Below are 17,522 nucleotides of genomic sequence, written 5' to 3'. Positions count from 1 at the left end.
CTAAGATAAAATGTAACTAATATATATACTACGAGTATATGTATTAACGCACTGTTTATTTATCTCTGATGAGATATATTAGATATAACAACAATTAACAACAAATAATAGAAGGAAACGTGCTAGGCAGGTTTGCATCTTGAAGCATTGTTTCAAACGAATATCTATAAAAAATTGAATCAAAAAGTCTTTCCAACTCTTTATCGCGTTGTATACATGGCCGAACGATTTTCATTTCAAGCGTTGCGTCGCATCGCGTCGCGTCGCGTCGCGTCGCGTCGCCACACAAAACGTTGAATGAGATGTATCAATTCACTGATCGCTTCGTAATGTTCGTTGAAATCGTTCAGAGAAAGCATCATCCGCCTTTATGTAGGATTATAGGCCTTCTAATAAACTTTCGCACATATACTTAGGCGAATAGCCGTGAATACGTAAATGAAAATTGTATCGAGTGAAAAATTCGCGTGTAATCTAGTTACAAAAACTCGTAAAAAAACGGCTTTATATGGCTGCTTGGAATGTAACAGTAAAAAAGTGGAAAGAAGAAGAGAAGTACAATAGCTTATGAAAATATTCCCGTATTTCTCAATACCTAAATATTCTAAATATTTAAAAATTTCATCAGTACGAAAGCCTAGTAGCACCGACTGTGTGTGTTAGTAAAGTCTGAAACGATTCTGAAAATGAACATAGATGTTAAAAGATATTCAATGTAAGTATATATTTCGCAAAGATCACAGAAGTATTTAAACGGCTAATTACCTACCATATTAATAATGTATTTTATAATAATGTTTAAATTATAATTATAATAAGATAATATAACAATATTATTATAATAATATAATTATTATTGGCATAAAATAATATAATATAAATTATATTATATTATATTATATTATATTATATTATACATTTGTTGAATACTAATTTTTTATTAAATGTTTGCAGTTATACATCTTGTATATTATGTACATTTACCGACTGAGTTTAAATTTTACAGTGTTAATAAAATTTAAGATATGTTATATAACACATATAATCTGTGAATGAAAGTTTTTTACGATAAATGTCCAGATACTTCCGTGAGCCACTGCATGTAGTACGATCTCGTTCAAAACAATTGGATCGCCAATTCCAATAACATCGTAGCTCTTTGTATGATATCCGATACGTTGAAAGTTTTAACATGCTAACGTGCGTGTTAAACATTCAGGAATTTAGCGGAATCAGAATTTAGGCCAATAGAAAACAAGATTAAACTACTTACAGCGACAGAAAAAGAGAAGCGTGGTGCCAAGCAATTTAAAATTTAAATCAAATATAACCGTGCCAAAAGCACGATATTTCCTTCGCAGTTAAAGATTGATTTATTTTACAGAAATAACAACAACTCGTGTCAAATTTTTTTAACTTTAGTAACAGAGAAGCTGAATTCACCACATGATGGAATAGACGATGGAAAAAGATACCTCGATTTATTGTCGATTAAAAATTAACTAATTCTATAAAAAAAAACCTTTATCATAACATTCACAGCTTCATGACTTAATTAAGTATAATTCTCCTGCGGTATAATTAATTATAGACATGTGCACTTACAAGAATTGTGTACTTTTGTTTCAAAGAATTGAAATATTGGCAGAGATTAAAGATTCTAGCGTATGCTTTTGCTCTCCTGATGAAAGATAAACATAGGCAAGAATTATTTTTGTCACGACTTCTTCGATTATTAGAAGAAAGATTTTATCAATTTCATTATTAGCTCAAAAAATTCATGGAAAGGACGAAGCAGTTATATATAAGTACAGTGTTAACAGTTGAATAAAGTAATATTCAGCACCTAAATATGTGATGCTTCAATTAAAGTCGTTAGTTTGAAATTAGCTGGCCCAATTTTTTATAATAATAATTATAGATGGAGATTTGATTTTATTTTGCCTGTAAATAATTTCAAATTAAACTTATTTAAATCCATTAAGAATCATGCTGTGAAATAATGCATAAAAGTTGCGTAAGGGAAAATTCTTAAAATGCGTAAATGGAGTAACTAAATTCTACAAAAATCAGATTTCTGATTCTTATAAATAGTAGATAAATTCTAGGAAAAACAGACAAGAAAAACATTAACATAATTTAAAAAAGATAGTTTATCACATTTTTATGAATACTTCGTTTTTTACAACCTTCGTGAAATTGTTGGATCTAGGTGGAAAAGGAAATAATAGAAAACATATTAAGCAAATCTTTGGAATTCCCTTTCATAACCACAATGTTGAGAAATAGAATTCAATAATGTAAATTAACTGAAATATCGCGTTAGTTCAACTTCAATAATTAGATATCACCTGACTATTTCAGAAAATTGCACCTTTAATTAATCTATTAAATTAGTCCTGTTCATAGTTATATTAATTTATACTATCCATTCCATTTCTGTCTTGCTTAATCCAAATATCTTATCTATCATTTCGAAACTGAAGGACATTGACGTTTTATTATTTCTATCGCCATCTTTGTTTTTCTTTGTTTCGTGTACAATTTACATTTAGTAATTATTTCATAACATCCTACATAACGTTACTTAAAAAGGTAAAAAAACTAGGGAACTTGAAGTATTTTAACACACATACATATGCATGTTTAGCTATTGGAAAACTGAATATATTTATGTATTTATATAGGAAATTTAAATAAATAGAAATGTACAAAATGCACGTATTATGCAGACATATACAAAATATGCAAAACAAAATATTCATTATAATTAGTACTTGTAAGGAGAAATCTTTTTATGTTTCAGTTCCATTTCTTTAGTATTTTATATAATTTCTGTTCACAGAGGAATATAAATTTGCATAAATATTCGCAGCCTAATAATTTCATTCGTCTGTTATTATTCGTCTATGCTAGAAAACTAGAGAAGTGAATGTTTTGAGAAAATACTTTAACTGAAAAGGACAAGCTAACATAAATACTCACCTTGCTCTTGCAAAATAGATTATAAAACAGCAGAAGTAACTAAAAGAAAAGGGCAGTGGAAAAACCATTGTCATTTGATGGTACACGAACGCAGCCAATAATCCGTAACCACAGACGGGAAGAAAAAGAGAAGCAAAAAGATACAAAACGTTCAGCGGCAAAGACGTAACGATGAGACCTTCGCTGGTCCAATTACCGTCGTAAAATTACAAAATCGATAGGCTAACTGTTTTTCGAGCAAAACGACACAATTTATGCAACACGAAAAATCGTTTTTTAAGATACTCACTGGGCTCGTAAAATCGGATGCAAATGCATGGAAATCCTACGAATCTCTAGAATTCATTTTTCAAATCCAATTTCGAGAGTTACGATCGTTCCCGGAGGCCCGTTATCGCAAATTGCACTCCGTTGACTGTACTCGCCGTAGCGAGATATTAAAGAAAATAACAAGGTATTCATACCGTGACTGATTCACAGCCGGTATATTTAAAACAATTTCACGCTCTTTTCTCTCGAGCAGATTCGAGCGGCGAATCCTCCGTCTTTAATCACTACTTACTTAATTAAGTCTACTGTGATCTTAAGTCTCTGAATCTTTGCTGGAGGATCGAGGAAAAAGGAATGATACCTATATTCTTGCGGATATTTTATTTTCAAGTCATTCTATGACTAAAAAGGAATACTTCGATATAAAATAGCTGAAAATGGAAAGAACCTGTTAGATTCAGTCAAAGGTGTAATTATGCTCGTCAGAAGTCAAACTGATATGTTTGGACAGTTTCTCGGATTCGTTACATTACGTGATTAACGTCCACTTCTGGAAAAGTAAATTAAAGTTAAATTACTTGCTTCCATGCAGTCATTTACTACAAGAGAGCGACATAAACGCTAGCAAATGGTAGAGTAAATCTAAAAAATAATGTTTCGATTTCAAGTTTCATCGTCACTTTTTTCTGCTTTTCAATTTAAGAAGTTGGTCAGTGTAGTTTCTCGATTGTTAAAGCATTAAAAAATAATAGATAAACGGTATTTTGCATTCTGACAATAGGAACTTTTTAAATTATTCAGCGGAGAAAAAATTATATGTTTAGCCTAAAAATGATACAGAAGGGCAATTGCAACATGTGAGCAGTCGTCAATGTATTAGATTTTAAAACTACTGCTCCGTAAAAAAATGGAAAATATGATTCATCGTGCTTTCTCCTGTGGTCTTGGTATATCAATTCTGTTCTTATCTCAACAAACAAAAAAACTTTTAGTGTTCTAAGAAAGTTTTTAACATAGAATGAGAAACTTAAAATGAGAAATTGAGCATACTAATAACAATCCTTTCATAATTTGCTCAATCTTGTGATATTTTTTGACGTTAAAAAAATACTATTGGGTTGAAAATAATCGAAGGAATGCAGTAAGACTGGATGCAGTTGACGAAAAATAGTAAGAAAGTAGCTAGAAAACATTTCCTGTTTGTAAGAAACAAGTCTTGATAACGCGCGCATCAAAAACAAGAAGAAACGAGATACATATGTACTATCTTTCGTTCATCGACCAAAATCATAGCCCACAATAATGAACACATTTACATGCAGGATGTGTGCAGCACGTAATTAAATCGAGTTACTCATCGCTAAACTGGTTAGGAAACTGTTTGTCCATTTAGAAAGCCAATTCGTACTTTGAGCAATAATAGATGAATTATTTAACACTTTCACGAAATTATCACCTCTGGTGCGTGGTTTATTGTGTGCGTACGAAAGAAATGTATGTCGATGCCCCACGAGGTTCTCAAGGTTCGATGGACAATTACAGTTTCGCGGAGCGTGTGATTGGTATTGACACAATAGTATTCGCTATAATAGTGTATGTAGTGATACAAATTTTATTCGTAATAAAAGTAATTTTATGTAACAAGGAAACTAAAACAAAGACACATATACTTTTTATGTTTGACGATAAAATGTTTTAATATTTAATTTAATAACTAAATCTTTTAATATTTTTTTATCCACGAGGTATTCATATCTTTATTCCTATTGCTAGACTGTGGATATTTATGTGCAAAACACAGATAAAAAATAGGTTGTAGGAAAAAGAATTGTTCATCTATCAAATATTATATTATACTCTGAGTATTTTACATACCTTTTCATATTATGTGCATTCTATGAATTATTGTATCTTTAAGTTTCTCACAAATGCATAAGTATCCGTAATCCATATGTCACTGCACCAAAGTACTTATAGGATGCAACTTTATGATTACACATATTTTCTTAAACAAATGAACTAATATTGTTAATAGAACGTCATAACTCACGCGTTACATATTACCAAATTTTTTCTACGTACAACAACGCCAATAAAACAAGTGAAATTCTACGAGTAAATTTTACAAGTTAGAAATCAACTCCTGATTGACGTAAAACTGTAAAATTATAAGAACTGCTTGAGCAACAGAAAACTATAACTTATAACTTGTAATTTGTCAACTATTGTTTGTCAACTGTGTTTGTCTACTATTAAGTGTTACATAGTTGGTAAATTATGGTACAAGAAATCCTCGGCCATTCACCTGTCGCTACACATATCATTCCTAAGATGCGTTACTGTCTTCACTGCCTTAATATTGCAATAAGATTTTTGCGACGAACCATATCTTGTAAAATATTTATTGAAAATCTCCGTTCGTGATTTAAAGCACTTGTGTAGAGACCGCGCGATTTTTATTAATACTCCACCGTATGTTAATTATTAAGAATGCAGACTGAATTTAAACTAAGCTCATTTTGTTTTAGAAAATTCACTTAAATTAGCGAGACAGTAACAAGAAATAATTGTCAAGATTTTACATAATATTGAGTTGACAACTAAGTGATTGCGGATTTTATCGCTAGATGGTATTGACAAGAATCGTAAGCACTTGGTTGTCAACCCAATAGAATCACTTATTTTAACAGAGGAATTATGATATAACTGTAATGTAGACTCCTCAATTTATTCAGTGAAGAAACTCATCTTTACATATGTAATTACATAAAATATTAAAAATAGAATTTATTGTACTTGTTAATATATGACTTGCCACTATTTCATTTAGTTATGATAAAAGAGATCTTTTTTACTGATATCAGTCTTGTATGGAAATTGAGAATTACTAGATAATTGCTATGAATAGAATGTTTGATGCCATTATAAATAGTAATATAATAATAAAGTTAATAATAAAAAATAAATAGAAGATAAATAGAATATTATTTAAGAAATACAGACACGTAATATAAGTATCACTTTCGTGATTTTACAAAAATTTAATCAGTAATTACTCGTATGTCGTTTCCTAGAACTATAATACATTTTCTGATAATGTTGTAATTTTTCTTCCTTGGAAAATTGTTAAGATTTTGACAAATGATTGGACTGACTTCAATTTGGAATTGGATTATGATAATTAGAACAAAATTTAAAAAACATAAAGACATGGATAACATTAACAGTTGTTTTCTAGAACTGTGTTTCAATTTATCATAATCTTTTAATTTCTTTCTTGAAAAATTGTTGAAATATTGACAATTGATCGGTCAATGTTATAAAATGACTGCTTTGATGAATTGTCTTAAGCTTATCCTTTACACTACTTTAACAATGGCCGAAACAAATGAAAATCTAGCGATGTTAAGTCTAAAGAATAGAATAAATGACGTAATAATTTCCAATTATCATTGTAAACGATCGCTGACATAAAAAAACAGAATCCCTTTCCATTTCATTAATATCGATCACTTTTGTATTATTACTACATACTTACAATTCTTCTAGTTGCTAACTGCAAAATATCAACTTTGTCATGAAAATTCCAAGGGCGTACAAGAAACAAAATTGATCATGAAATAACCAGATACATGCGATTAAAAATGTATTCCGGTTTATCGTCTCCTCACATCGTTCAAAAAGAAAAAAAAGGTCTGAATAAACGTCTGCGATCGATGTCGTTTAAAACTTATCGCGTCTAATTACCATCTAATGACCATTGATTTATTCGATCGAATGAATTCTATATTTCTTCGAGTAGATCGTAGTATTATTGCACTCGTGCGCGATACTGTTGAATGCGATCGATCGAACGTAACTCTTCGATCACAAGGCAGTATACACGTAGTAGTAACACTAACGGTATCTAATTACGACGTTGACACAATTCTTGAAGCATCAAATCGTTTCATATGAATGAGCGTCCCCTTGTGCTAAAACTGTGATCATCTAATGGGAAAAACGCTCCTGTAACGTCAGCTAATCGTTCCGTAATCTGTTCATTTATTCCACCGGAGGATCGTACGTATCATCGTAAGCCAACAATTCACAGTTCACACGCGAAACTAAACGGTACGAAATGGCATTTTTATGTCTGGAAATGTCACGTTAGAGCAACAGTGGAAAATATGTATACGGATAAAAAGGAAATAAATATAGTATAGATTTTAAACTTTCACGATGATCAGACGATATATCTGTGGTTCTTCGGCTTTTCAATCGTATCTTTATTAGCGCGTTGCACTTTGTTCTCGCGTTTCGTGAACATTCCAGCTTTTTCCCTCATTCAAGCTTGACCCGAGTATACACGTACTTAGTACTTATAAGTATGTATCTACGTATCTCGCAAATGTGATAAAATTATTCATCAATTATTCATTATATTAATAAGTCTTAATATTGGGATCGTGTTGAATAGCTTGATCTTAAGATGGTTGTTCATGCTATACGTGTATGAATTTTTTACTACATATACACGTTCGCAGTAAATATCTCTTAACATTTATATACACTTTCTAATTGGTTCTATATTTTACCAATATAATTGTGACGGTTGTGTCTCGTTATAGTGTTAATTAAATTTCGAAATGTTTTATATTAAGACATAATATATACATAAAAGTTAGCTAGAGTAAATATAATGTTCAAATACTATGCTTATTCACTATAGAGGAAATAGACGACCATTGAAAAATGCAAATCAAAATCAATGTTAAATAAATATCCGCCTCGACTTATCAGATATCCGCCTGCATAAATTATAAGGAACAATACGATGAGAAAAGGAGAAAAAGGAAAACTCATATTCTTAGGTGAGAAATGTATACGGTATATACGTGGCAATGTCAGATGACTGTCTGAAATCGTTCGGAGAAACCTCGCTCTATGGATAAAGAAGTAGCTACAGCTTCTTTGCTTACGTTCTTCTACTTCTTTTTATCAGGTTTGCCTCTAAGATGCAACGAAGAAGATTATAAACGACTGCGTAGTAAAATCACCTTGTAGTTGAAGCAAAAAGAACATTTCTGGCTCGCTCTCGAGTTCGTTCGCATTTCATAAAAAGTGAAATTGCATTCAATGGGATTGACATAATAAAGAGGAAACTTTTATGCGTTTATGAGAAATCTAAAGACGCAACGATGCAAAATACATGGAAAATGTGTAAAGTAGCGTGTGTACTTGTTAACGATATTTATTGTTAGCAGATGAAACAGATTTCTATTTAGATCCCATTTATTTGATGTTCCATGTATGAAAATATAAATTTGCATAAGTTTTGTTGCATATGATAAGCTTATATTGATAACTCGTGGTTCTTTAGAGTCGTATCCAATATATGATATATTTCGTGTGTTAAAAAAATTGCATTAGCCATGCGAATGAAGAGGTGTGTTTTCGTGAAAAGTTATTAGATATAACGGAATTTCAAGACAGGTAGGATATGAATGTTTGATGCGAAGTAGAATGTCATTTCATGCTGCATATATTATAATTTATATGAAACGTCGTGTTCTTGGTACAAAGTCATCACACATACCTGTATTTATTAGACAAAATATGAAACTGTCAACATGGGACAATTAAATTTTCAAAATCATTTTTTCAAAAGCAGATTATGTGTGACCGAAATAAATTAACTTGCGAGTTACTTGAGAAGTGCTTTCACGACTGTTAAATAAAACAATATTTGCAAAATGAAAACAATCAAATATTGCAACAATTTTTATTTTATTCGCATATTTTTATTAGCTCATTTTATATTTTATACTTTAATCTAACGTACAAAAACAACAATTGCTATAAGAAAATAATTTGCTTACAATGCAGTATATAGAATACGTAAAGACGCAATAGTAAAGTACGATAAAATATAACGATACAGCAATAAGTAAATAAAAATAAATTTTAATATGTATGCATACGTAACTTCCTATTCCGTTTCAAAGACATAAAGAATCGTTTCGCATATTGATTAGTGTTATTCGCAACCTTGGACTTTTCTTTTCAAGAATCGCGATGAACATATAAAATAGTAATCATGAAAGACTGTTGTTATTAAAATGTTAAAAGTTGTCCCTGAAAAAGCGAGTAAATGTTGCAACTTCGTTAAGAAGTAGAACTACCTAACCGCCACATGTTTTCTTCTCTTTTTTTTTCATCTGTGACCATAATTTTATGATTATGTGGTAGCGCATACAATCAGAAATGCTGAATAAGAATTATAATTACAAAACTTGAATCTTGCCGTCATAAAAAAGACGAAAAATGCCTGACGCAAAGAACAACTTAGAAAAAGCTGTGTCTATGCGACCGTTGAATAAGATCTGAAACGATCTAGAAAGATCTAGAATCTTCGAGTAGTTTCACGATGCAAATCTATTTTGGTCCAAAATTTAATATCGTTGCCGCTGTTCAAGACGCTGCATGTCGTTAAAATATTTTTAATTCGTACAACGATGTACAAATAAGTAATAGACGAAGAAGGGATTATCATTCATTCTAATAATTTTCCATATGATGCAAATTATTGTTTAGATAAACAAATTTATTGTTAAGAGTCAGTCGTATCTTCTTACGATTTGTAACCGATTGTGATGATATAAAAAGCGCGTTGATTGCAATACAAATATTCTGAACATGTAATAATCGCAGCTATTGGTACTACCATTGCGCATTTACACCATAAAATTTACGGTCATGTAAATATAATTATTCTGTTGAAATCAATAGGTCCGAATACGAAGATATTTTTTTTGCAAAACCGCCCATCGAAATCGTTCAATCCCTTCATATCGAAAGACGAAATATCTCGCCACGCAATATCTTTTGTGGTACGTTCTGGACGAGATATCTTGCAACAGAATGTCGTTTATGCGATTCTTTGCACAAGATATCCCGCGACGCAATATTCTTCATATGATACTTTGAACGAAATAACTCGCACGGGGATTAGGAATGTTAAATAAAGAAAATGTTTTATTTCGACAAGCAAATGATTTTAGTTTTCTGTTATATGACACGGTACAAAGCGTGGTATTATATACAATTCCAGGATACAGTGACCGATGAGCGACATCCATATATTAGGTTGTCCTAAAAGTTTCTTTCGTTTTAGAAGAAAATAATAGATGCACAACATTTTTTGTTTTAATGCAAACGAAACGTGTCCTACGACAACTAGATGACGATCGAAGATAAAGATCACAACATCTGACAGATTAGGTTTCATGTTCGTATCAACATAGCTAGATAAACCAGCTGCATGCAGATAGCGAAAGATATTTTGGGACAACCTAATAAATAGAAAGCGCCGTATAAACAACATTGAGTTGTAAAAATATTTCGCCCAAAGCTTATAATAAAAGACATTACGTGGCAAGGTATATTTTGTCCTTCGATACCAAGGAGCTAATGACTAATGATCAAAGTACTAATACACAAGATACGAGATAGTTGATACTTCACTGAGAATATGATAATGAGTGATAATAATGATGACTGTGAAACACAATTCTGCTTATCTAACTTAGGCATTTGTTACTGATTATCAAAATTAATAAAAATTATTCATGCGTACCGAATACTGTTTTTGAACGATTTTATCCTTATTTGTGGTACCTCCAGTTTATATTTTAAAGATAATCTAATATTTCAGAAATTATTGAATTTGATATATCCTTGGTATATCTTAATTATAAGATATATTACTTTTTAATTATTTATTAAATTTGCTAGTTATTTTAATATATCTTAATTATTAAGTATAATATATTATAATTAATATAATAAATACGTATGATTTTAGAAATAATTATAGCTTAGAGAATATAATTTTATTTTCTTTTCGGTCAATCTTCTGTTCAACCAATCGTTTAATAGATAGAACATTGTTGACAAATATCACTCGTATGAGGAATAATTAATCATAATGTCGAGCCATTAAATTATGCTAATACAAGTAAGTACATATTACGACGAACGGCATCGAGCATCGATAATTTCCCGTTTTAATTTTATCTCTCTCACAATGACATCACATTTCTATTGTTTCTCCGAGAAGTATCATTTTTCACCTAGGATACGCTAATCAAAAGAAACAGATAGACCAATTTATTACGATAACCGGTTATGCAATATATCAGCTATACGACATATGAAGTTGTAATAATTACAGAGTGGCAAACGTATTATGTGTTATTTACACATTATTTTTTAACTATGTCATATGGAAATTACAAAAATATTATACTGGTAGATCAAGTATCACTCGAATATGCCTGATATAGCGCTAAATTCGTTCGACGTTACGCGTAAACTTTGTATTATTAATTTGAATTTTTTATTTTCAACTTTAATTCTACGTTTCTAATAAGTCGGTGAGTTAAGTCAAAAGAAAACGATTCAAGATTTCGATAATAATATCTCCAACACATGTATATACCTATGCAACATTATTTTATTTCGCATCATATTTTGTTAGCGAAGGTAAAATTAGTGTTTAAATAGCTTTTCGATCAATCGATTCTTCGATGAATGAAATATCAGTCGAGACTTGAGAAACTTTATAATGTCGTATCAGTATAGTTGGTAAATCCTTTTGACATTGATACTGCTGACTTAACATAAATATGACATTATAGTATTGTATCACAAAAAATAAAATAATAGCAACGTAATATGCCGTAGAAAGATTTTAATTAAGCGTAACCATTGATACAGTTCAATTTACGTTCTTTACAAGTTTCTGTAGAAATTTGTTTACGTTGTTAGATTATATTTTATTTATGTATTCTTTCAGTATTAATATATAGCTGTAGCTTATAGTTAATTATTTCGTGCAAGCTGCAGCTTACCCATTTTTTTTCTTTTTCTTTAGTGTTTTAAGTAAATTATTGATGTAATTACTAGTGACATCATCTCCTGCATGATACTGTACGGTGAAGCATTATGTATGAATTTATTTATATTATACGTTATTATGATTTTCGTCTGCCAAAGCTCTTATAGCCACTAGATTACAATGGACGGTGTTATATAATCTGTTCAAGCAGTTCAGTTTTATAATCAGTCAATGTATGATTATTCTTATAAAAAACAATTTTCTATCAATTCTTTTTATAAGAAAAATATCTTATTTCTTTTTCTCCATTTATTAAAAGAAAAGATATTTTTCTTGCAAAAAGAATTAATAGTAGGTTGCTTATCGCGGTAACAATTAAAAAATGTTTAAAAAGATTGATAAAGCTAGCTTAACTAATAATTCGATAATGTAATAGTAATAGCCTTAACTCTACCTTTAATTTTGCTTGTACGTTTTGTGCAATTGTGTAAAGTTACACGGAATTGAAGATAGTTGAACATATTGCGTTGGCAACTAAGTAATTGCGGATTTTTTCATTAGATGGTATTGACAAATTCCGCAATCAGATACAAAGCTGAATATGTAATTATTAGACTATAGATTTCTATGCATTTATGGGCAATTTAAGTATGCCAAAATACATAACATGCACGTGATTTGTAAAGATATATAAAGTATTCAAGGTACAGTGCTCGTGATCGCTATAATAATTAATAACTGTAACAAACCGTCGTTTTCATCTTAACTGTTTTCGTGAAGATATGAATTTGCATAAATATTCACAATCCAACAGTTATATGAAGAATTAAAAATTGTTGGTAGCGTGAGTTTAAAATTGCAATATTTTGCCATTACTGACCCAGAAAAGAGAAACAAACCGTAGATAAAAATGTTAGATTTTCGATAAAAAGTAAATCACTGATCGTGTGCAAAAATGCGTACAAAGAATTGTATTGCGCATACTATACTTCATGGAATTGTTACTGCGAAAGTTATATTTGTATCGATTTTCGTAAAGCACGTTACGAAATGTTTGTGAGCCAGCGAAATTTTACGCGGCTTATGTTTTATACTCTTGAGAAATACACTGGCATAATTATTTTTCCGATTACATTTAGCTTTGCATTATGATCGCTATAATTGCTATAAAAATATCATAATCCCTTGTACAAGTCATTTACAATTTCTCCAACTCTGACTAGTCTCTGATTCAATTATTCGTGTTTGTATAATAAAACAATAATTCTGTTAATTAATTGTTGGTTGAATGAAAAAATCAATTAACAACTAATTTAATTATTTTATTAAATTAAGACGTCCAAGTATTTCAAAAAGTCAGAATATTAATATCGCGTATCGAACCATTGGAACGAACTAAAAATTCCCAGTATAAAATAAATATCATAATTTCTTCGTTACAATAAATTTAAAGAAAGAATTAGATGGTATTCTGTAAAATCAAATGTATACGACCGTACACAGTGCATCATTTTTATCATCATATAATAATAAAAGGAAATTTATTATGTTAACTGTAGTAATTGTAATTATTCCATTTATTATCGTTTGGAGCGAAATTCTCTTAATAATTGAAATGAAACAGAAATATCGAAAGCTATTCTACTCCTTCGTTTAGTTTCGAGAAACAATCGATTAAAAAACGCAAAAAGGATCCAGAGGAACGAAAATAAAGATACATGAGACAAAGGAAAAAGGCGATGCGGTGTGAAAATAGATATCCTTGAATCCATCGTGTACGACGAAATTCAACTCGGCAAAATGTGCAAAAAACAATGCAAAGAACCGACAAGAAAAAGCGATCTTAGAAAGCGAACAAAAAGAAAATCTAACGGTACGACGACAAGGGCCATGAATTAATTAGGTGTTTTTATTTTTTAGGGTCGCCACACGTACGAACTCAACGATGGAGTGTCTTTGAGCACCACTCGTGCAATTCAGCTTCCCTTATACATCGATATCTGACGGAGAAATCATAAAATTGGCGAACTCTCTTCAGCATAGAAAAACTACTCGCAAACATGTCCAGGTATAGCGTCCAAGAGTACGACCTCGAAACTGGAAAGCAAGTCCGGTTAACCGGATACAGCAATGCTGCCTTCGAAGATCCATTTCGAAGCAATAACAACGATTTTGATCAGACTGCTGAACTAGAAAACAGGCTTAGCAATGTCCACGTCTCAAGCCAGGATGACAAAAATATGAACAACGATGGTAAGTTTGTGTAATTTATTCCTTTACGGCGTTAAATCGACGTTACGTCGCACGAATATATGGAAAACGTTAGTAGACGGTGGATATTTATACGTATGAATATTTTCATAAATACAGCCAAAGTAGTAGGACGTATAGCGAAGATTTGTTTACCACAACGAATTTAAATATTCCAACGAATACTGTTACTTTGTATATTTTATATATTCTTGCATCTTATATGTATTTTCTATGCTATTGCCAGCTTAAATCTTCCGTAAATACATCAAAATCCACGGTCTATGTAGAATGGAGCGAAAATCAATCCTCACGATTTTTCAAACACTTTCGACAGTCGGACAGGAAAATGTATGGAACGAAAGTTAATCAGCTTCCAATCGACAGCAAACTGCAATACTAGGAGTTTCGAACAATGTTTTACTTCCATGGAAAATCGAGGTTACCTCTATTTTTTAAAATGAAACAATACATTTTTTATACAACATTTGAAGCATTGTTTTAATTCTCTGCGAAAAGATATTGAGATACTTAATCGGAAAAATGACTAGTTTAAAGGATATTTTAACTTTGATATTGTGAAACTTGTGGTATGGAAGACAAAGAAAGATGACATAGTAATTTTTGGTTTTATATTTTACTTGTCTTTCATAGGGTAAATTTTACAACGGTAAAGTTAAAATATCTTTTAAACTAATCATTTTTCGACTCAAGTACCTTCATACTTTTTTGCAGAATTAAAAAATGCATCGAATGGTGTATAAAAGAATGTATTATTCCATTTAAAAAAATAGCGATGACCTTGACTTTTTATCGAAGCAAAATCTTCTTTGAAATTCATAGCATTGCAATTTCCAGCCGATTGAAAACTGATTAACTTTTTTTCGAAACATTTTTTTGTCCGACTATTGGAACTATTTGAGAAATCGTGGGAATTGATTTTCTCATCGCGCTGTATATTAGACTCGTGAATTTCAATTTGCGCATAGCAACGTCTGAAAGAATCGCAGTGATTATTTTATATAATTGCAATTGGAAAGATTGCAGTAATAAGGAAGTAGCTACACTACTTACTGCTAGTAATTTGAATAGAGTAGATCAAAAACCAACTCAAAATCAATCAAAGTTGGATCACTTTTTAAAACGTACTCTAAATTCATATTTGTTTGATTCTGAAGCAATTGAAATCTCCATATAGAGATTATTTTGCAAATATTATAAGTCACCTACTATTCTTAGTAAAAAATTTGAGTACTTTCGGATATGAAACCTATACCTTTCTCTCTCTCAATAAATACGATTTAAACATTGGATTATTCTGCCTATCGTTACAAATCCTGCAATTATTTTCATAATAAGTTTTAACACGAAGATTTTCAAAGTTACTTTCTTCCAACGTGATTACATTGAAATATCCCACTTATGTGAATTAAATTAGATAACTTAATCCATATAAATCAAAATTTCTACAGGATGTTACTTAGAGTATCATAACGCTATCCTTTTATTTGAGATTTAAATTGCAAGCAACAATTAAATTGCTGTTAAATACTGTCAGTTATTTTTTAAAAAACTGATTCATTTGAAAGAATTAATTTAAAATTCTTAAAATATAACAAAATTTACATTCTTCCGAAAGAATTGCAGACATATCTTTATATCCGTTAAATTAACGGCTATTTAAAAAATATAATACCTTTAATACAAATATAATAAATATAACAATATTAAAGTATAATATAACGCCCCAGGCGAAAACATGAAATTTTAATTACTGTCTGTTCAGTTTTTTCATACTAAAATTATTAGCTCTGAACGATCATACAGAATTATTTCTGAACAGTATACACCAACAGAGCATAGATTCATTTTTTGAAATGCTTTTTCACACCAATTACAAAGACAATTTTTCGTTTGATTTATTTGTGTTCTGTTTTTCGTTTCATATCATAAACTGTTGTGTTGCATTGCAAGACAAACGTATTGAATTGTTGTTTGAACACTCAAAACGGGAACTCTTGTATAACGCAATTTTTAAAATACAGCGAAATATGTAAATTCGCATTTTTGTACAAATCTTTATATTGATATGATCCAATGAAATTTGATTTTGCATAATTACAACGGTGATTAAATTTTGATTTACATTGTCTCTTTGACGTATTAAAACAATGAATGTCTAAATGCTTTTTTTTTTTTAATTAAGTACTTTAACTGCCATTATTCGTAATTGAAATATTTAATATTTTATTATACAGAATGCGAATGAATTTATTTTGTATTTATAATTGGGTTCAAAACTATAGAGTATTTCATGAGTATAACTATCTTCTCTACTTTGAGCCACATTCTATTTAGAGCCTATTCTACCTTGAAAGTGTCTGATATACACATTCTCCTTAGGGTTACGGTTTGACTGAAAATGAAATAGTCGAAAACTTCTAGCATCAATATTTATCGAAATAATATGATTCAGAATAATTTATGGTAATCTATATTAGATCCATAATTTTTAAAATGTATGATAGAAATATATAATCGGGAATTATGTCCACGATGTTAATTTTAAATTCATCAAACTTTCGATTATCTGGATACTAATTCGTATATAATACTTTATTTAATTATTCTCCTTCATCCGGAAATTTTATTCAGATAATAAATAACTATAGTACATATTACCGATTTATCAAACTGAATTAAATCATTGAACTAAATCAATCTTCTGATGAATATGCTGGGTTGGAAAATTTGGAATCAATTTTCTCTTACATCGTACCGTACCGTGCTAGTAATATTTATTAAACATTTTATTGATAATTTATTCATCAAAATGCTTCGTTATTCTATAGTCGCTTTTTTACGCCTGTTGCTAAGAGGTAACAATATTTAATGGAAATTGCAGTATATTACATTCTTTTATGATTATATAATTTATTATCCTGTATAAAATTCTCAAGGTAAAGGAAAATATAGGTATCAAACACTTTAATCTAACTGAAGGAAAATAATTTTATATGGCTGTTTGAACAAGAAATTGGAATGAAATTAAAATTGCGATGAAACGCGATAACATTGAACATATAAAATATTTTTAAACATTCATGAACGTCAAAATCAATCGCACTAGTGTGAT

At 30.2% G+C, this 17,522-nt stretch overlaps 1 protein-coding gene across 3 annotated transcripts in view; it reads left to right on the top strand.

Annotated features, from left to right (window-relative positions):
- Positions 1 to 17,522, top strand: part of LOC117233771 (sodium-independent sulfate anion transporter-like) — a 37,209-nt gene that overhangs the window by 2,081 nt on the left and 17,606 nt on the right. For 2 of the 3 annotated variants that reach the window (XM_033494335.1, XM_033494333.1), the window contains exon 2: positions 14,057 to 14,389. In XM_033494335.1, the coding sequence (XP_033350226.1) occupies positions 14,197 to 14,389 (193 nt within the window). In that variant the 5' untranslated portion in view covers positions 14,057 to 14,196. Of the gene's footprint in view, positions 1 to 8,711; positions 8,731 to 14,056; positions 14,390 to 17,522 lie in introns of those variants that run through there. The other variant, XM_033494336.1, reaches the window with a different exon arrangement.

This window comes from Bombus vosnesenskii, unplaced genomic scaffold (genome assembly GCF_011952255.1).
Source record: "Bombus vosnesenskii isolate JDL3184/JDL3185 unplaced genomic scaffold, Bvos_JDL3184-5_v1.1 scf7180000013299, whole genome shotgun sequence".
Classification (NCBI taxonomy): Eukaryota; Metazoa; Arthropoda; class Insecta; order Hymenoptera; family Apidae; genus Bombus; species Bombus vosnesenskii.
Note: the sequence above shows the minus strand (reverse complement) of the source record. Positions and strands in the feature narration are given on the sequence as shown.